The 21685-nt window shown below is 44.8% G+C and overlaps 1 protein-coding gene across 2 annotated transcripts; it reads left to right on the top strand.

The window, feature by feature from the left end:
- Positions 1-276: 276 nt before the first annotated feature.
- Positions 277-18250, top strand: ampd2b (adenosine monophosphate deaminase 2b; the record flags this gene model as incomplete). Of its 2 annotated transcripts, none has more annotated exons than XM_080497339.1 (18): positions 277-385; positions 10642-10766; positions 10860-10990; positions 11064-11132; positions 11205-11307; positions 11428-11617; positions 12530-12662; positions 12775-12864; positions 12967-13096; positions 13194-13388; positions 13968-14099; positions 14179-14342; positions 14945-15071; positions 15181-15344; positions 16130-16250; positions 16430-16603; positions 17446-17556; positions 17643-18250. In XM_080497339.1, 18 exons carry the CDS (start codon positions 277-279, stop codon positions 17856-17858), a joined length of 2484 nt encoding a protein of 827 aa, XP_080353465.1. In that variant the 3' UTR covers positions 17859-18250. The 2 variants fall into 2 exon arrangements, with proteins under 2 accessions (XP_080353465.1, XP_080353464.1); XM_080497338.1 differs by having other exon boundaries at positions 12521-12662.
- Positions 18251-21685: the final 3435 nt, after the last annotated feature.

Here is a 21685-nt window from a genome sequence, read left to right as displayed (position 1 = left end):
TGGACCAACCAGGCTGGAAATCCCTGCACACGGGCACAAAACACACACACACACACACACACACACTGCCATCAAACTCCCTCAAGCTGCCGAGCATCTGTGCAGCATCTCCGTCCTCTGTCCTCCTCCTCCTCCTCCTCCTCCTCCTCCGCCTCCTCCTCTTCTTCTTCCTCTCTCGCTGTGCAGCTCTCCGACTCTCAGTCTGCTGCGGCTCTGACTCACTCGGCTCTTCTTTCTCCCATCCGACCGGAGCTGATCTGCAAAAACCCCAGGAACATGTCGTCCAACCTGCCCTCCGGGACCGCCGCCGGGGCCGCCGGGGCCAAGGGCAAGCCCCTCTCGCCTTTCAGGAAGCGGGGAAGTCTGCAGTACACGGCCAGCACAGGTGAGTGGAGCGAGAGAGAGGGAGCGCGCTCGGAGTGTGAGCAGAAGAAGGGAATTTTATTTATTTATATTTTTGTTAATGTTAAATCAAGAATGTTTTGGAGCACCTTTGGTAGAAAAAAAAACATTACTTTCCTGCACAAGTAGTTTGTAAACCTGTTGAATGGAGAGGTGAGAGGAGGATTCTTCCTGTGCTGGATTTTGCCTTTCTTGTCGGTGTCTTGGTCGGACAGTTAATTTCTCATTTGAGCAGCGGCTGTTGGTATGACACAGCTTTGGTCTTGACGGGAGAAAAGTCTGATGATGTTCGGAGTCTTTTAAGTGACACGCGGCCTTGAAAAGTCAGGGGCGTGTTGTCGAATGAAAGTGATGAGGTTGTTTTTCCTCCCTGCTTGGTGGCAGTTTGTTGGTACCTCAGGACTTGATCCGCCGCTGAATGAGGGGGATTAGCCCCCTCTCTGATCTGTGCACGCGCCGGTCAGTCTTTTATCCAAACCACAATGAGCGTAGAATGACCAAAAGATGAAAAAAATGGGTCTTTTTTTTTTAACCCCTCACTGTTCATTCATTGTCTCCCACTGGAGCGACGTTTATAAACTCATTCAGTTTCATGCAGATGTTGACGTTTTGAAACGACAACCAATAGAATCGTTATATTTTTTGTAGCTCAAATTACTCCTTGATCACCGTTCTTCCTCTTTTTAGCCCCACATTCAGTCTTTGAAGGTTTGTTTTAGCAACAAAATTTAAGATGAATATCAATATCTACATTCTAAACCCAACTGACTTTGTGCCGTTTAAAAAAAAAAAAAAAAACTGGATTCTGCAGAAGAAGTTGTATCTTCCTATCCAAAAAAGATTCAAATTACATAATGTGTGCCTGTCCTAAAAAAGATATAGTTCATCTTTAGGAAAAAAAATAAAAAATCGCCCACTCATGGGTCGTGAGGCCTCAGCAGGGATGTGCTGATTGAAACCCTGACGTCCAACACCACCACTCTGATCGGTGCTTTTTCTTCCCCACCAGTCAGGATGAAATTACCCTCATTTACAGTTTTAAGCCGGCAGAAGCCTCACAGAAATTGCTCCCCTGCCGTGAGATATAATCGATGAACGCCAGTTGCTGCTTTTAGAGGAAGCACAGGCTGTGCACGGATTCGGCTCCAAGGCCTGCAGGATTTGATTTCACAAGGCCAGGCCGATCCAGATAAGACAAAATCCACAATATCTGTTTTTTTAATTGTTTTTTGGTTTTTTGGTTTTTTAAAGCATCTCAGAAATCAATCTGAGTAAGCAAAGCTGACATTTGGGTGACTCATCTTTTGTATATCTTTAATCCCAAAAGGGCTCTTTTCTTTTCATGTGGCAGATTGTACAGCAACGGCCTGTGTAAATAGAAATATGGCTGCAGATCAGACGATGATAATTGTATCATCTGGGCTGTTTGAACATTGCTAATAGGAGGTCTCTAAAGTCTACAAATCTGCAGCGTTCTCCTTTAATTCCGCTGCAGCGGCTCATAACAGGATCATAAACGACAGATCATCCAACACTCTCACTCCACTCGTCTCCTTAATGACTGTTTGAATGGAGGCTTTTGCAGGAAGAACCCAGACGATTTAGACCTCGAAGAATCGACCAGCAATTCAACGGGCATGTTGAAGGCGTCAGCAGAATCTAATCAGCGCCGCTCTCTTCGGAGGTCGACGACCCTCCGGGGGCCGAGGCCCGGCGCCGTCCACGCTCGGCACGTTATTGCATGGTTTTATGGGAGTGAACCTCGGCGGAGGATGAATCACTCCTCTGGCTGTGAAGAAGGTATTTCTGAGATTAGAGCGACGCCCCCTCACCAGCCAGCCCGTTCTGTACCGCCTGCTGTTTTCCCACTTGGGTGAGCCACTTAAAACAAATGACAATGCGTTGGTGTTCGCCGGTCCATTACTCACGACTGATCGGCTGCTTCGATGTGCCACGTTAACGGCTGTCGGAGTACTGAACCCGCCCACGGCGGTCACAGAAAACGATTAAGGTCGAATTTAAACGCTCGGGAGAAAGTAAACGTGTGAACATAGGGAGAATGTGCAAAGTCCAAGAAAGGTAAGCACAGAGGGAATTATCTCTCTCCAGAGGTCAATACTACAACAACACCACCGAGTAATGTCAGACTCCTCTGATTCAAGTCTTCCAGACGGTGAATCTTTTTGAAAAATTATTCTTAATTTGCTCCAGACATATCTAAAGATATGCAAAGTACAGATAGATACTATAACAAAAAAATGGAAGTATATATTTTTTTCAAGTTTTTTTATTTCTTTATTTACACATGGTAAAAAAAAAAGCCAATATTGTAAAAAGGCAATAAAATACATCTACAATAAAAATAGGCAAACAGCAAAATACAGATGCAAACACTTGCTGTACAATTAAGAAAATTGTGAAAAATATCACATATCACAACATAACATTTGATCCCAACATCAAAACATCACAACAGGCGTATCTTTTCGTGTTGGCAACTGTATGTGTTGAATATATTTTTTTTGTTAAAATTATAGTTTTGCATTCATACCCACATGCACACCCCCCCCCCCAAAAAAACCCCATAAAAATAAAATACGCCACACACACCCACAGCAGGTGAAGATGAACCTTTGCACACGTTGCACTTCGCCCACGTCTCCTCTCATGCCTCCTCTAGTCGTCGTCGATTGACGCCCACACACACACACACACGTCACAATCATAAACAAATACGGTAGCGAGCCGGGACGGACCCCTCGGTGTCGGCCACACCCGACATTAAGCCGATCTGTGGGTGGTTCTTGCTTTAATGATTGACTGAGGCTCGGCTGATAACCCGCAGCCGGGTACATCTTACAATCTGGCGCCTCCGCCGCCCGCTTCAGCCAACATCCGTCCGGCTTGCGTCCCGAGGGGCGGGACCTCCGGTGCGCTGTGGAGCGGCTCAACCTTCAGTTGGTGTAGATGTGCTGCAGAGATACTAGATGACCGCTGCCGTTTGCGTCACACTGCCCAGGGAAGAGACGGTCCGTATTAGAAAGGTACGGTGGACGCCACGCCAGTGACTGAATTAATGTCAAAACCTACATGATTCACATGATAATGCTCGTGAAGATGAATGATTGAAGGTTGGTAAAACAATCTCTTTTTAGAGCTTCCACACTGTGAACTTTAACTCTCACCATTTTCCCGATATTCTAAAAGTCAACTCGTGAAAATACTTAAACGTATCAAAAATGTCAATACTTTGTCACAGGTGTGTTTGTTCTACACTTTTAAAGCATGTAAATCAGTTTAAAATATAATTTGCAAAAGGAAATATTTGAGATTTAGCATCATTACTGATGATCGATTGATTGCAGAATGAAGATTGTAAATTATAGAACACTGAATGATAAAATACTGTTTATGAAATGGTTAAAACTGGCTGCATCTCGAGTGGAGAAAATGGTTGCAAGCAGGATAGACACGTCGTCAATCCATAACAGACCCAGAGAAACAGTCACACACACTCACGTTCACATATACGGACATTTATATTCACCATTTAAACTCATGTACATGTTTTTATCTGTGGAAAGACAGACGTACAAAGAGAAACTGCTCACACACACACACACCCATACACAGGGAGAACCCCAATTTATTAATATTCATATGAAAATATCAACATTTAATGCCTCATCTTCATCATATTAATATTACTGGAGACAATGAATAGGTTTGGACGTGTGAACCTTCCAGGCCACCGTACTTTAATGAGGCGTTTGAGATGATTTGAGGTTGATCGCCGGTGAGAGGACGATTCGGGTCTGAGTGGATGAAGCCCCGGCCGCTGAATCGATCTTGTTCTCCTCTTGAGGCCGGAGTAATCTGATTAAACCTCTAGAACTCAATTTAGAGGGAAATTTGAGAGCCTTGAAGGAACCACACAACGGAGACGATTGGCTTCATTTTTTCTCTTCACTTCATCAACAAGGTCAAACATGACGTGTTTTCAAGCTCCATCCAGTTCCCATCAAACGTTGTTTTTAATCCTGACAACAAGTCTGAGTCGACTGACTCTGAGATGGGAAATTCAGAGTTTCCAGTTCCAGAATAGCTGATCTGTCACCGTGGCAACAGACCGAAAACCCAGCCATTTTGCCGTAAAAGTCCCGACGGTGCCTTCTCCAACAAGCTTTTACATTATGTGGGTTTTTCAAGGTAGCATCACCGATACCTCAGCTCGGGTCTCAGTGTTGTGTCTCTGTTTTCTTTGAAATTTTAAAAATTCGCTTGGCGGTTTGTCCAGATTGGAGCATCTTGCAGGCTGCTTTTGGCCCATGAGTCTTATACTTGACACTCCTGTCTTGTCATGTAACAATTGTCCCTTCATAAAATGTTTTTTTGTTTTTTATAACCTCAAATCTTGTCCTAACCCCTACAATTAGTTTTATTCTTTAATGATGATGGAAATGGCTCCAACACACAACAACTATGAGTTGGATGAAGTGGTATAAAAGACATATCTTTATACAACTAACTGTGAAGTCTATGCCACGTTGCAGTCGAGTGTGTTTATTTTATACGTGCGCACTGGAATCGATGTAAAGACGGGTTTTATGGGAATTCTGCCTGATGTCGATGAAAAGGTTGTACCATCCCGTCACACTGGTTTTTGATTTTTGTGAGTTTAGCCATCGTCATAAAATCTTTTCACGCTCATGAATTATTCTGCAGGAATACAGAAAATAACAACGGCTACTCTTCTCAGTTCATTTGGCCTTTTTGTAGATTCACTGCCAGATTTGCTGATTTATTCTTAAAAAGAAAGGTGTTAAAAAAAAAAAAAGCCATTGTGTAATTCTTACACAAGAGTCTGAGTGGAAGGTGAAGAATTTCTTCCCAAAGTTAAAACCAACTCTTGGCAGTATTGAGCAAGTGGAGATAAGATTCCGTTTTTTCACTCTAAACGACACAGAGGACGTTTTACTGTCTTCTTCTTTTACATTTATCATCATTATAGAAAAAAACATTGCTGTGGTTATAAGAAAACGCTTTCTCTTTGTGTCCAGAGGAGGGAAAGAAAAAAACAAGATTTATGGTTAAAAATACACTTCTTCTATAAATTTCAATGTTTGAGGCCATTTAGCATCGCCGGACTGACGTCATTATTTGTCGCTCAAAAAAAGAAATGACAGGTGGCGACGGTTCTGAAGGGAAAGTGCGTCCGTACATGTTTCCTTCACATGTGTGCGATACATCTCTATTTGTGCTATGAGCGCCAGCCCCCACTTACATTTTCTTGTAATCATTAACCAAGAATATTTTTGAGCTCTTTTATGACAATAAAACCATCCTGTTAACTTATCTTGAGCAAACATCCTTTCGTGACGCAGGGATGACAGAGATAAGGCTCTATTACGACTGCAAACAAGAGGCACGTCGACATAATTCACTTTTTTTTTTCTCCTGTGAATTGAAAACGCAGCAGAAAGCCAAGGTTGTTTTTATTTATTTATTTTATGTGCCATTTCATACAGGCAGGCCTGTGTTTACATCATGGGAACGTAGCTTCCAGAAGCCATAATGGGCACAATGCTGCTGGCCCTTTAATTTCATTCACGTGAGAGAGACGGGCAAGGTCTCATTTGTTGAAGTGCCGTCTCTCAGACTGCCGCTGCTCAGAGAGCGGACCCCGAGACGACGGAGGGAAGACGACACAAACATCCTGAACACATGGCAACAAAACACGGCGTGTTCGGCCGAGGAGGAGGAGGACAGGGGGGATGGGGGGGGGATTACACAGCGGCATCGTCCACAACCGCCGGTGATGACCGCTGCCGCTCCCCCGCCTCCCCTCTTCCCGGTGGTACGTCCCACTTAGATGTCAGAGGCATTTAAATGAGGAGGATCGGCTCCAGAGGCAGCGAGTGCAGCGACAGCTGGCCTGGACCAGGAGGCAGACAGAGCAGAGAGGGGGGATGTGAGGGGGGAGCAGTTCATGGATCTGCTGGACCGGCTCATTGTATGTATGACAGGGACAGATTAAAGATCGGGGGTGACGGCGTGTGTTTTGTGTTTTGTGGCTGTTTTCTCGACATTTGGGTGTTTTTAAAGTGCTTCTTTCTTGTTTCTCTCCATCCCTCCATCCCGTCATGTGTTCACTCATCAACAGACGCCATCCTGGGTGGTTTTCTGTTTGGCATGCTCCATCTCTCTGCCAGGACAGCCTCTCTCTCTCTCTCTCTCTCTCTCTCTCTCTCTCTCTCTCTCTCCTCCCTCGGCCCTGCTAGCCGCTGGTTAACGGCGGCTCCGAGGAGACAGGTACGCTCCACTACCTCCATCCCGCTCAGAAAGAAAAACATGAGTAACCCTCTCCCCTCTAACCCCTCCCCCTTCTTCTTTCACAATCACTGCCACTCTCCTCCGCCTGCCCCCCGACGGCTTTGTGTGACTGTCCCCCCCCTCCGAGCAGCGTCGTCTTTACTGTGCCGGTCGATCGTCCCGCAAACCTCCTCTCCTCCTTCCCGTCTTTTGCGGGAGCTGCAGAGACGGATCAAAGAGATGCGTGTTTCCACTGCAACTCCCAACTTGGGTGCATTAACGTTTGTAGCGTCGAAGCGTTTGAACAGGGAGAACTCTTGTTGAATGTCCTCTGGACTTGCACTTGATGCAGCTGCAGAGTCAGACTTTTCGAGTGATTGACAGCTGGTTGATGCAGAGGAGGAGGGAGCGTCCGTTAGACGCCGCCGCCGCCGCAAGTCTTTCTGCTCTGCAAGTGTGTGTGCGTGCATGTGCTCACATAGCTGGATTTTGCAAGAACGTGTGTGTATCTTTTAATTGACGTGCTTCGAGTTGCTCGACTGAAGCCGTCATTCAGAATGTTGTTGGCGCCTCTTACTTTCTTGACATCTCACCAGTGTTTAGTCGACATAACATCTGGATACTTTGCCCATTTTCATTATATTTAGTAAAACTTTTGCCACAGAAAGCTTCATGTTGTCTGCGTGTTCGCTGTTTCAGGTTGATTAATTTTCCCCCCGAGGCGGCGAGCCGCTGGCTTTTCTTGCCGATTCGTCGATAAAAGTGTCGGTGGACGACCCGTTGTGTCAATCGCGCAAACTGAAGAGTTGGTATAAGATTGAAAAGAGAGAAACGGTCGGAGGTTCATTAACTTGCTGGAAAGTTAAAAAAACAACAACAAAAAAACAAATCTGTAGCTGAAGTTGCAGCGGATCTCTCTTGACCTCTGACCTCTCGCCCCTCAGACGACCTCCCGCTCGACTCTGCTTCCCTCAGGATCTTTTACATCATCAAATATGCATGCAGTGCAAGCCGACACTATCTGACCTTGTTTTGAGGCTCAGCAGCAGCAAGGTTGTTTATTTTTCCAAGTCTAGAAAGAGAGTTGAGAACCTGCTTTAAACACGCCGCGCTCCTCCCGACGCCATCATGTCAGGAAAACCTCCACACGACTAGATGATGTGGTACATGACCATATGAAACATGGCCGACTTCCATTTCTGAGTGGTTGCCTTCCTGCTGTGGGGGGGGGGGGGGGAGTTGTTATGCAACCAGAGATGTTACTGATCCAAATATAGCATCCATTAGGGGATTAGCTCCGGGTCTGGTTGGCTTGGCGAGGCTCGGCTTCACCGCGCCCCGCCATGGACGCCTCTGCCCCCTGGCCTCCCCCTGCATGCCCTCCACACCCAGCGTCCGCTGTCGCCGCGACGGTCTGACGTGAGCCGAACCGACGTTTCCTCACGCAGACGCTTCGCTGCGGAGCATCTCTGTGCTTTTTTAGCTTTGTTTTTCCTCTTTTGCTACCTCAGTTGTGTTTCGGATTGAGGGAAGCTGCGGAAATCTATATTCCGTTTGTTGTTTTCACATCCCAGCGACTTTGTTCTTCCCAAAATTGTGCAGATTTGTACACGGATGAACTGCGTTTCTGTTTCACATTCACGTGAATCTTGTGGAATCCAGTTAATTTATTTAGCAGCACCGTTTTAAAGTGGCTCAATATATTCAGCTGATGTGTCCAATAAAGCTTGTTTTTGTTTGTCGCAAAGAAATGAACAATAATGTCATAATTTTTGCAGGTTTGAGTGTAATTCATTTATCATCTACCAGCATTGACTGACACTTCTGGCCTGAAAAACACAATAACATTAAAACACACACAAAAAAATGATTCCCAAGATATTCAGCAATATGAATGTGTTATTACTACTTCTTTGGCTGAAAATATAACATTTTCTAATGTTTTTTTTTCCATAATGGTACTTATTACATTACTGGCAAAATGTTATCATGATAGTGGTTCAAATATCTTATTGCCCCAGTGGTAAGTTATTACATTATGGGCTTTATTACATTGGAAAAAAGCCATTATTATTACATTATTGGTCATTACATGAGCTTTTTGGGGGTTTATGCTACAATCTAGCACTCATTTCCATCAGAAGTCTCCTTATAAAGGCTAAAACATGATATCAGAATACAAGATTGAAAAAAATTAGCTGTCGTTTCTCATGATATTGAACCTCACCAGTTTTTGGGGGGTTTTTTGCCTTGAAAAATATATTTTACCAACAAAAAGTTGGAACGAGTTGTTCTCCGTTCTCCGAGTTGTTCTCAAAGATTTGGACTTTCATCTCCTCAGGTTTGAGGTATTAAAGATAAGATGGTGAGCGTCGGTGCACAGAAGATGTTTGCGTTGCCCTCGGCGTGTTTTCACATTAGAGCCGTGTGGTTTTTTAGCCGAACTCGTCCTCGTGTGTGAGTGGGATGTGTTGATTGGACCGTGTTGAGCAGAAGGCGATAAATTCCTCGGTGAGTTGTAGTCTGGCCAATTATTTATTTATTTATTTTTTATTTTATTTTAAGCATTCACACGTTTGTGGGTTTTTGGACGTGAAATAAAGTCAGGCTGTGCGTGCGCGACCTATAAATACTGATCTCGCCGTCAGGGTCAACAGGTCCGATGACACTCCAGTAGGCACAGGATGATAAATTTTTCACCAGCAGGTGCAGAGTTTCAAGATTTAATATGGACCTGAATCGACACCCTGAAGGGGCGACATTTCTTGTTGTTGTTTTTTTCTTTCCACAAGATCTCGCTCTGTATGATGCTTGAGTCTCAGAGGCCAGCGTACACCATGTGCCAATAATCTCTCCACCTGAATGCTCTATTGTGTCTGAAGGCAGCAGCTGAGCTCAGACGTTTCCTCACAAAGGAACAGTTTGAGTCTCTGTGAACGTTACTGCAGGAAAGCGTCAGTGGAGTGGAGTGGACTCCTATGTTTTTGTTTGTTTTCATGCACATTTTACAGAACAAGCGTTACACAGTACAAATAGAACATGCGCATTTATTTGAATTGAATTGAACGATTGTGCAGTCTCGTGGAGTAAAAGGCAGCAGCGTCACCGGACAAACAAACTGTGTAAATGTATTAAATCAAGGCAATATTGGCCGTTTCTAATTTGATCCAGTTATTGGAAAATTTTAATTTTCTCTGTTTTTTCAGATCTTCAGCACAGTGTATCTGAAACCTGCTGCTGAGAAAGAAATCATACATTATTTATACAGTAAATACCTCTCAATGCCCCATTCATCGACATACAAATAGCTTTCTGGTGTTTAATGTGTTCATACTATAATACAGCTCATCGAGATTTATTACTATTATTATGTAAGTATTCTATGAGTATGTCATACCTGCAGAAGTTCGGTTTGGTTAGAATAAATATTATAAACAGTGAAATGATCAGGCTTTATAGGATTCAAGAACATATTAAATATTAAGTTGGGATATAGAAAAAGAGATTTTAATATTTTCTTGTCCCCTTTCATGCATTATTACTGTGTGTGTGTGTGTGTGTGTGTGTGTGTGTGTGTGTGTGTGTGTGTGTGTGTGTGTGTGTGTGTGTGTGTGTGTGTGTGTGTGTGTGTGTGTGGTATGGCAGTTTAAATACATGAACAAAAATTATCATGAATGTTATACACTAGAGTAACACTTAGGATTCTATTATATAACAACATAAGTATTTAATATTGTATAATTGTTGACATGAGTTGTATTTTTATTTGAAAAGTGCAACTGAATACATTTAAACTATGTCCAAGAATCTAATTATCTTTTTTGGTAAGATTGTTTCCGTCAGCCTGTTGTTAATTTAACTTTCCCGCCCCTGAAGTTAAGTCATGTGCGGCGGCTCCTCATTTCTTCCTCCGTTCATCCCCCACAGTCGAGGCCCGCGGCGCTCGCCACCTCCTCACCTCCCAGCACTCCCTGCCCGGGATCCCGGTGGCCTTGAAGCAGTCCATCGACTTGCGCACATCCATGGACGGGAAATACAAGGAGATCGCCGAGGTCGGTCCAGTCGGATGTGTGCATGAAATTCTTCTTCTTCTTCTTCTTCTTCTTCTTTATTTTTTTTTAATGCTTCACGTTACCGGTGTGCAGGAGCTGTTCTCCCGCAGCCTGGCGGAGAGCGAGATGAGGAGCGCCCCCTACGAGTTCCCCGAGGACAGCCCCATCGAGCAGCTGGAGGAGCGGCGCCAGCGCCTCGAGCGGCAGATCAGCCAGGACGTCAAGTAAGTGTGCGAGATGGTGGGCCTGGCGCGGCCACGTGAGCGTCTGACCGACCCCTCGCCCCTCTGCCCTCAGGTTCGAACCGGACATCCTGCTGCGGGCCAAACAGGAGTTCATGAAAACTGACAGCGCCACGGATCTCGAGTGAGTCAACCGTGATCGAGTTATTGTCCGTCTGAAACATCCGTCACACCAGATGTCGTTTCTCCCCCCCAGATACCTGAAGGAGCAGAGCCAGACTCCGGAGCTGCAGGAGAGAGAGCCGGTTCCAGAGAAAGAGTACCAGCGCGTCACCATTTCAGGAGAGGAGAAATGCGGGGTGAGTCCCGAGTGATCAGCATGAGAAGTGCGACCAGAGGAGTGTCTCACAGTCTTCGTTCTGTGTGTCTCTCGCCTCCCCCTCCTCTCTGCTCCTCTTTTCATTCCCCCCCTCCTCCAGGTCCCATTCACTGACCTGCTGGACGCTGCCAAGTGTGTGGTGAAAGCTCTGTTCATCAGACAGAAGTACATGGGCCTGTCGCTGCAGGGCTTCTGCAGGACCACGGCCAGATACCTGCAGGAGCTCAGCGAGAGGCCTCTGGACCTGGAGATCTACGAGGAGGAGATCTCCGAGACCACCAGCACGGCAGGTATGCAGCTTTAAAAAATAAAAAAAAAAGTCCATAATAAAAATACTTCAGGAGTTTAGATATTGACTGAAAATATGTCTTCAAATCCAGGATGTACAATACATTTTAAATTTGTTCCCTGACTTTTTTGGGGTTGATTATTCTGAATATTTAGTACTCGTAATAAAAATTAAAAATTATTATTATTATTATTATTATTATTATTATTATTATTATTATTATTATTATTATTATTATTATTATTATTATTGTGGTTGTTGTTGTTATCATGCAGAGAATAAAATTTGAATTGTAATATTATGATGAGGATGATTTATAATAATAATGATAGCAATAATAATGCTTAATCTGTGCAGTTTTGAAACAAAGAAATTCATTGCTGACTCACTTAAAATCAACAGAGCTTTTACGACACCATGAATCTTTAGCAATCTTCAGCAAGACGTAGAAGACAGTTGGAGGATAACTACAGAACTATTTGCAAAATGACGTGTGTGTAGACCGCCGGCTTGTAGTATACTTGCTTCACGGTTGTACTTTTTCCCTTCGTTCATCCTCCGTATGCTTTCACGTCTTGCAGTGCGCAAGCTTGAAACACACTTTCTAATTCAGATCCAGAAATTGGCCTTGCACGCACAGTTTTTGGATTGAAACTCCACGCACGTCTATTTTGCATAAACAGTTGGCCACAGGCCGTCTTTTAGACATCACCAGTAAATTATGTCTTCTGCTACTGTGTCAGCAGAAATTCAAACCTCATTCCTGACAATATGATGTACCATTGCACAGTCTGTTACCCCACCCCACCCCAAAACAGGCTGTCACAACATGTCGGGACAAGTCAGACCTGTGCCACATGACTCGGTCAAAGCTGACTCACTGCGCCGGTCTGTCTCCTCTCAGACGCCACAGTGCACCCACCTGTTTCTGCAACGCACCCGTACGAGAACCAGGACCCCGCCAGCATGCCCCCCGACCTGGGCTACGGCTGCAAGATGGTGGGCGGCGTCATGCACGTGTACACGTCGAGGAGCACGATGGAAAAGTGAGATTGCGCCGAGCCACTTTGTGCCGGGACGCTCGTCTGTTTTTAGACCGGCTTCACACGTTTCACTTGGCAGCAGGTGCCGTCATGGAGTCGTTCTTGTTTCCTCCAGGAGCACGGAGCTGGACCTGCCGTACCCAGACCTGCAGGAGTACATCGCCGACATGAACGTCATGATGGCACTCATTATTAACGGGCCTGTGTACGTTCCCACAGACCGAAATATGTACCCCGGCTGTTAGCGGCACCTCGAAGGGTGAAGTCGATCCTCAGAATGTGGGATTTGTGTTTCCCTTCGCCACAGAAAGTCCTTCTGCTACCGACGTCTGCAGTACCTCAGCTCCAAGTTTCAGATGCACATCCTGCTGAATGAGATGAAGGAGCTGGCGGCACAGAAGAAAGTCCCGCACAGAGACTTTTACAATATCCGTAAGGTGAACATGAGCGCTTTTTCCTTCCCCGTCCGGTCGCCGGTAAGCGTCAGTAACCCCTGAACCAGACTCCCATCACGCGTGACCTCTCGTTCTCCAGGTGGACACGCACATACACGCTTCGTCCTGCATGAACCAGAAGCATCTGCTCCGCTTCATCAAAAGGGCCATGAAGAAGTACCCGAAGGAGATCGTGCACGTGGAACGGGGAAAGGGCCAGACGCTCATGGAGGTGTTCGAGAGCATGAACCTGACGGCCTTCGACTTGAGCGTCGACACCCTGGACATGCACGCGGTGAGTAACTCCCCGGAGGCTCAGGGCTCGCTCACACGGCGAGGATTTCGAGTGAAAACGCTTCATTTTCGCTGCGTCGTTTGCACGACGACGTAGCTGGGAACCACTGAATGTACAACTTTTTAAAAACGACTGTGTTGCCGTGTAAACACAACTTTTTGAAAAAGGTCCAACTCTGTCTCTGTGTAAACGGGGGGAAAAAAGGGGGGTCATATTATACATTCTGAATGCAGCTGATATGATCCAAGATTCTAACTGATTGGATTTTGGGCAATAAACTTTGAATACAATGTTTTTGGTGACCCATGTGAAAGTGTTCTAAAGCTGGATATGACCCCTTTAATGTTTATTTTTTGCATGTGGCTTTAATACAAAAACAAACAACACCCCCCTCTCGTGGCCCAACATGACAATTACATTGTCTTCAGCATTTCCTATTGTTTCTATTTTTTCAAAACAATGTGTTTTCTCGTGAAACATTGTTGTGTAAACGGGTTCTCAGATGAATGATTCCTGCTTGACCATAAATTGTAGCCGAGCTGATTTATTTTTCAATTTTGTATTTTTTTTTCCTCACAGGACCGTAACACTTTCCATCGATTTGACAAGTTCAACGCCAAATACAACCCCATTGGCGAGTCCATCCTGAGAGAGATCTTCATCAAGACTGACAACCACGTGGAGGGGAAATACTTTGGCCACATTGTGAAGGTTGCTGCTGGCACGCGGACTATTAAACCGTGTGAGGCGCTGGCGCCCCCTGGTGACCGCGTGTTGTGCTGCTTCTCAGGAGGTGATGTACGACTTGGAGGAGAGCAAGTACCAGAACGTGGAGCTGCGGCTGTCCATCTACGGCCGCTCCAGGAACGAGTGGGACAAGCTGGCCAAGTGGGCCGTCAAACACCAGGTGTACTCCGACAACGTGCGCTGGCTCGTACAAGTGCCGCGACTGTTGTGAGTGTCGTCCACGCCGACGCCGTGCAGAAATCTGAAATGACTTTACTTCATCATAAAATCCCCAAACAAACAACATCTTGCTGCTGTTTTTTTGTTTCAGAGCAGTTTAAAAATTAACAACTTGTGAGATGTTGAATATGTCGGTTTACCGAGTGTCCAAGTTAGTGACCTTGCGTTGGTACAATAAATAATGTGTCTGTTAGATTAGACTTAACAAAGCGTAAAATGGCAAATTATCGCTGAAATCTGTAGCATTAAATTTAACAGAACCATTTTTACATGTTTTAATTCATGGTCATGTTTACCTCTTTTATATTGGAATTATACCTCATTTTTTTAGGGTCCAATTTGACCCCCAAGACAACACAAGAGTGAAAATATTTTGCTTACAATATCGTTAATGGTAAGATAAAGGAAATACGTTGTTTTGTGGTGATTTTGTGCATTTAATTACTACCACTGAATAACTCTTCACATGCAGACACATCCATAACTAAAAGCCTTTTGGGAATATCTGTTCAAGGAATATCACACATTACAATTGTTCCACAAACTGACTGTTGGATTTGTTTTTTCTGTCTCTCCCTCTCTCTTTTCAGTGATGTTTACCACACAAAAAAACAACTGTGCAACTTCCAGGAGATGCTGGAGAACGTCTTCATGCCTCTGTTTGAGGTCACAGTCGACCCGCGGAGCCACCCGGAGCTGCACCTCTTCCTCCAGCACGTATGACACGACGGCCGCGTGAACGAACCACAATGACATTCTGCAGTCAGTCCTCAGACTCTCTCTCTCTCTCTCTCTCTCTATCACTCTCTCTCTCTCTCTCTCTCAGGTTGTGGGTTTTGACAGTGTGGATGATGAATCTAAGCCAGAGCAACATATCTTCAACCTGGACAGTCCGCTGCCATTCAACTGGACAGAGGAGGACAACCCGCCCTATTCCTACTACCTCTACTATATGTATGCAAACATGACTGTGCTGAATCACCTGCGCCGGTACGTCCCTCCACACTTTTCCGTTATTTTCACACATTATAAAGCAGAGTAATGAAGGCAATTTGCTCATAACCTCATATATCGCCGCAGTTCAATCGGATATTTCCTTCAGTCGATCCTTTTATTCAGTACAATCAATAAAAAAAAGATGCTAAGCGACACTATGTTATGAAAAAATATGCATTTTCATTTTCGAAGAGATCTGATTGGTCAGGAGGCGGAGCTCTGACCGCTTATTGAGAAAGTAACCTGCTCGGTAGCAGGCCAGGCAATCATCGTAAGTTACCGGTGTGATTTATCCTGGTGAGAAGTGAGCGGGCGTCGTAGTACGGAAAACCCAGGGTCAATCCTTGACGTTGTCTCGATAACAGAAATTCCAGCGTCGTAGTACAGGCCTCTGTATAAATAGAGTGTTTAATCTTGACAGGTGTTTACATGCAGTCATCTGCAGCAGTGTTTTTGTGCACAGGACATGTGATCAGACGTTTGGTCAAACTTGTGAAACACAACAGCGTTGATGTTTTTTTTATGACAAATTTCAAGCTGCGGTTATGCATTCCTAAATAAACGACGCCAAAAACCCCATGATGTCCCTTTATAAACCCACGAGGAACATCTAGAGTGTCTCAGGGCAACATGCAGGGGACACGGTGTCCGGGTGCGGTCCCGGGACAATATTTGGCGTCGCCAAGGGAACAGTAATGATTGTTGATCCTGGTGTTGTTGTCCTCTGCCGGGGCTCACACAAATCTGCACACGCTGTGATGTGATTTGTGCGTTTCCAGGCAGCGGGGACTTCACCCACTCGTCCTACGTCCTCACTGCGGCGAGGCCGGACCCATCCATCACCTGGTGTCTGGTTTCATGCTGTCAGAGAATATATCCCATGGGCTGCTGCTCAGGAAGGTAGGAGCTCATGTCGGTGGTTACAGTGGTTAGAAAGTAAAACGGGGATATTATGAGCTAATATCAGGTCATATCTGGGTTTTTTTTTAGCTCATTTAGTTTTGATTCGGCCTTACGAACTCTCAGAGAAACAACAGCTCTTCAACAACACATGACTTTATGCCTCGTGTTGTCTCCAGGCTCCCGTGCTGCAGTATCTGTACTACTTGGCCCAGATAGGCATCGCCATGTCTCCTCTCAGCAATAACAGCCTGTTCCTCAGCTACCACCGCAACCCTCTGCCAGAGTACCTGTCCAGGGGCCTCATGGTCTCCCTGTCCACAGACGATCCCCTGCAGTTTCACTTCACCAAGGTCAGTCCAACGCCGACCACACCCTCTTTGACCAAAACACAGTTCACCACCATGACACGTTAAATCCCACTGGCGATATTACAACACCTCATGGCACATTTATGGAGAAACGGCCGACAATCTCTGACATGAGAAAGCAGAAGTGAAAAAGTGAAACGTAAAAGGGAAGCGTCACTGTGTGTCGAGCCGTGTTAAACTTGTTTTTTGTATTAAAACCACACGCGGTAAACATTAAAGGGATTATATCCAGCTTTTCAACACTTTCACATGGTCTTGTTGGTTCAAAAACCTTGTATTCAAAGTTTATTGCCCCAAATCCAGCTTTTCCTTGATTTTCATCCATTTGAATATTGGATCATAGGAGCTGCATTCAGAATCTGCTGTGTCCGTGTGAGCTGGACTGGCTCCGCCCACACAGGGGTGTGACAGGGTCAAAGAGAGGGGCCTACCTTGATTGGGATCGGCTGAAGCCCCAATGACATTATATGGGGTTTGATTTCTGCTTGGCTCGTTGGAGCAACACGCTTTTAAAAAACTTTCAACAAGCCAGGGAGAGAGAGGACAGACTGTCTTCACTTCTGGGGGACGATTATTACTGCTGGAAAACCATTAGAAAGTGAACTTTGCACAATATTACCTCTTAAAATGAGGACATTTCATGATGTATGCGCATCAACTTTGAGATGTTTGAGGAAACATTTAGTTTCAAAGGGTTAAATTTCCACCTTTCGTGGAGTGGATTCCGGTTCCACTGTTGTGACATTGACATAGCGACTCTCCCCCGGCCTGTAATAACACCCTTCACCCGGCAGCTTGTGTTTACCCCTGTTTGTTTTGCGCAGGAGCCGCTAATGGAGGAGTACAGCATTGCCGCTCAGGTGTGGAAGCTGAGCTCCTGCGACATGTGCGAGCTTGCCAGGAACAGCGTGCTGATGAGTGGATTCTCCAACAAGGTTACCCCGCATCACATCGCAGTCCGATCGCTTACACCCCCACCCCCCCCGGAAGGTTCCTCACTCATTCCTCCCCTCTGATGCAGGTGAAGAGCTACTGGCTCGGCCCGCACTGCATCAAAGAGGGACAGGAGAGCAACGACATCAGGCGCACCAACGTGCCCGACATCCGGGTGGCGTACCGGTACGAGACCATGTGCGAGGAGCTGAATCTGATCACGCAGGCCATCCGCACGGACGAGCTGGAGACCATCGAGGAGGAGGGCAGCCTGTGCATGGGAGCCGCGCAGGCGGAGAAGTGAACGGCAAAGTCGGGACCTCGTGCAGATTTTCTGCGTGGAAAACATATCACGTGCGCGGCGAGGGGAAGCTCTCGTCGCTCTCGGGAAGATGGGGAAAGAAGCATGACCGCGAGCAATACGAGAGTCCGCGTCCCCCCCCCCCCCCCCCCCGAAGTGTCTGTCCCTCTTCAGTGTTTTCTGTGTCTTTGTAAACGTCTCGCGATCAGAAGATTATATTTTCATGAATTGTGGTTTGTCAGAGTTCGTAATTCCAGCATTGACGCGTAAAATAGTGAGAATTCAAACCTTTAATAAAAGTTACTAAATAAAAGACGGACGACTGTGAGCAGTGGTGGTCTGGAGTAGTGGTGCGCCTGGAACCCGTGAAACACAATCTGCTGTTGGAAGGAAAGAAGCCGTCGAAACACGATCGTCAACAATTAAAGGAGGAGATTAATGTGAAATGACATTGCAGACACTGGGATCCTGCTTGAATTTGGGGGGGCGGTTTAGTACACATGTTTAGAATAGAAGGCAGATGATGCAATTACAAATTTTTACTTATCTGCCTTCATTCTCACACAAAGAACACTTTTTTTGCCAAACAATCAGACTTTATTCATAATGTTCCTGTACAATCTAGAATGCAGAAGAGACGGGCAGAGTAAGAAGAAACTAAAGAACTGGGCAAAATGGCGACACTAACCAAACAAGGGCGGACTTTACTGCTCAAGGGTCTCCAGTTCATCACAGATCAATCACAATCACATACCTAGAGGCTATTCAGGCTTACACATTAACCTCAAATGCATGTTTTTCGATTGTGGGAGGAAACCAGAGGAGTACCTGTGGGGGGAAAAACACATAAACCCACACACGCATACAAGAAGAACTCATCAAGTTTATTGTAAAAGACGATCCCAGCTCCAGTTTAAAAACAGTTTAATTTGCATAGAACTGCATTTAGTTTCGCACAAAAGTTCACAAAAGTGCCCTTTTAAGTGCTCGTGTTGAACATCGGTGAAATATTGACACAGTTCACACTGTTAACTGGTGGGAAATCAAAAGACTTCGCTGATTTAAAGTTAACTGAAGTGATTTCATCATCTTTCAGGCAAATAGGATGAATGAAAATAAATCTAGGTTTGTTTGAAATACTTTTTTTTGGCCGTGTTTTTAAATGACAGATTCCAACACGGCAGATCGATGGAGGTCATTTGGAGCAGTTGAAGTTTTACACATCTGTCTCATTTTGTCACCTGGAATGTTCCCCAAAATGTTAGATATTCAATCTAATACATGGAAAAAACAACTTTGCACAGTAATTTATTATTGAAGAGATCAAACGGCTCAATACAATGCAGGAAAATCGACTTGCTATGAAAATGGCTATAAAGGATGATGTATTGACGGTTTATTATCTAACTGCTTGAAGAGTACATCAATTAAAGCTTCTTCATTGTCCCTGTGAGAGGTCAATGTGGTACAATAATGACCTCTGTGTATCCAAACCTCCGATGAAAGGACGTGACTCAGGATTAATAATTAGCTTTCACAGCAGAACAAGGTCAACATCAGAAATACCAGAGGAACTGGAATGTTGTAGAAGCGACAGAAAACCCTTAATTTCAGTATTTTTACCAAACTTCTTTGTGATTTTTTTTTTCTTTTCCTCCCTGTCTGATTCAGACGGGTTGCATGAGAGCACGTCGATATTTCTTTGCGACGGGCTCCTTTTGCTTAATGTTCATTTTATCGTGACTTTCTGCAGTCTGAGCTTTTATCTCTGGTACCGTCTGTCCTTTTCTGTGAAGCATCTCCAAAATGTTTCCGAGCACGGCGAAAGATGCATGATGAGCAATTTTCCATCTGGTTTTTTTTTTTTTTAACACCCTTCACACCACTTCTGCCAGTGCCAAGAATTGAGCAGTGAAAACAAGAAAACCTTTCCTCCCGCTCTGGTTGGGGTCCTGGTGTTTACCTGGTCGGGCTAGCTTTGCACGCTCCCAGAGATTTCTACGTGCTGGTCGTGAAATATTATTTAAGGCCATTTCTGTCTGTCAAGAAAATAAATATTGTTAACCTTGGAGTGAATGTCTTCATTTCAGGCCACATGAATGTCCCCCCCCCCCCAAAAAAAGTGAAATATTGATATGACTAGTTGTCGTTTATAGAGAGAGAGCCTTGTTTGTGAGTGGGCAGCTGGCGATACACGTGAGTGAAACAAAGAGCGCTTTGTGTGCTGTGGTCGCATTCTGCCCACTAATGTGGGTCAGACTGAGAGCAAATTTCAGAATCAAATGCTCCACCTTGACAAAGTGCGTGGATCAAACATTGGCAAGAGAGAAAAGCTGAGGCACCGTTGAGCTTACAAGCGTTTTTACAACCGTGACTTTGCATTTGTCATACGAGGACAATGATCGACAAAGACCTCGGCGGGGTGATAAACTACAAAAACAGGAAAATCTCCTCCAGCCTCAGCGAGCAAACCAACTGACAGAATTAACTAATGAGACTGCTCACCACAGACGAAGAGTCTGAACAACATGTAAATACTTTTGACTGCAGGAGTGGCAAGGATTTTCCACCCCTGGGATTAATTAAGTATTTTCTACTCTTGACTGTAGAAATTATAAGGGATATTTCCTCCGTTATAATAGTTTCTACTTTCATTGTTACCTCTTTTGGCTCAAGTGTGTTTAAAGTTCAATACAAGCATGAAAGACGGCATGTGTCGCTTAGAGGATGCAGAAGTATTTACATTATGTACTCAGTACCTGAATACACTCTGGGAACGTAAAACTATACATAAGCTTTTTCTTAGGTATCGTGAATATTTTTTGTGATTTTTGGGCAGAAGAATGCATCTACACGTCATAACTATATGCACACAAACACGTGCACGCACTATAAATACTGTTATTGTGCTATTCTGTCAGTATGGATTCAAAACATCGTCGTTGGCACAAAGATCATCAATCAACTGGGATCACGGTTTTGGAAACAAAAACCTCACCGGCCTTTATTCGGCCTTTGTAGCCTCTTGCAGGCCTGATGTTTGACACTCCTGTCAGGAAGGTTTGAAGTAACAAGTCAGTTTAAAATATGTAAGGAAGAGAAATTATTTATGTTCAAATATTTATTATTTATGTTCAAATGTTTGGAGTAAAAGTCATCAGAAAAGTAAATACTCAAGCAAAGTACACACACCTAAAAAATCTACTTAGAAACAAAGAACAAATACTTGGCTGCTCGTTGTATTTAAGATGTATTAAATCATCATTATGTGCACTATCTGCTTAATCTACGTAATTTGCACCATCGTATATGGCTTTATGTTGGGATCGGATTAATAGTCTGAACTAATTGTTTGTTTGTTGCAAACATATAGACATTTTCATCACGTACATTCTGCGCCACAACTAACAACAAAAACATTAAAGTTTAAACTTAAAGGTTATTGTGGCACTATTTTATCACTCCGGCTCACTCAAGATGAACTTGGCCCCTGAACTAACATGCGTTTGACCCTCCTGTCGTAGATCTAAGTTGTGCAACATGAGCCTGCAGTTTTTCTGCAGATTAAACGATCTAATTCACGCTGGAAATCATGAATTTAAACAGAAACGCGGTTCCAACATGGAAGGAGGTTTTCACCATGTTTGAATCTTTTCCCGTTTTGCAGCTCTTTGCTGACTCATCCTGACTCACTCTTTTCTCTTTGACTCTCTGTGACCCCCGGGGCACACACGCATGACTGGACAAGACGCGCCGTTGAGTGACGCGGCGCCTCGTCTCGCCACGCCCACCGACCCCGCCCACCCGAGAACACGTGGTGGGACCACCAG

The sequence above is a fragment of the Blennius ocellaris genome (assembly GCF_963422515.1).
Source record: "Blennius ocellaris genome assembly, chromosome: 5".
Lineage (NCBI taxonomy): Eukaryota > Metazoa > Chordata > Actinopteri > Blenniiformes > Blenniidae > Blennius > Blennius ocellaris.
This window is presented reverse-complemented; position numbering and strand designations above follow the sequence as displayed.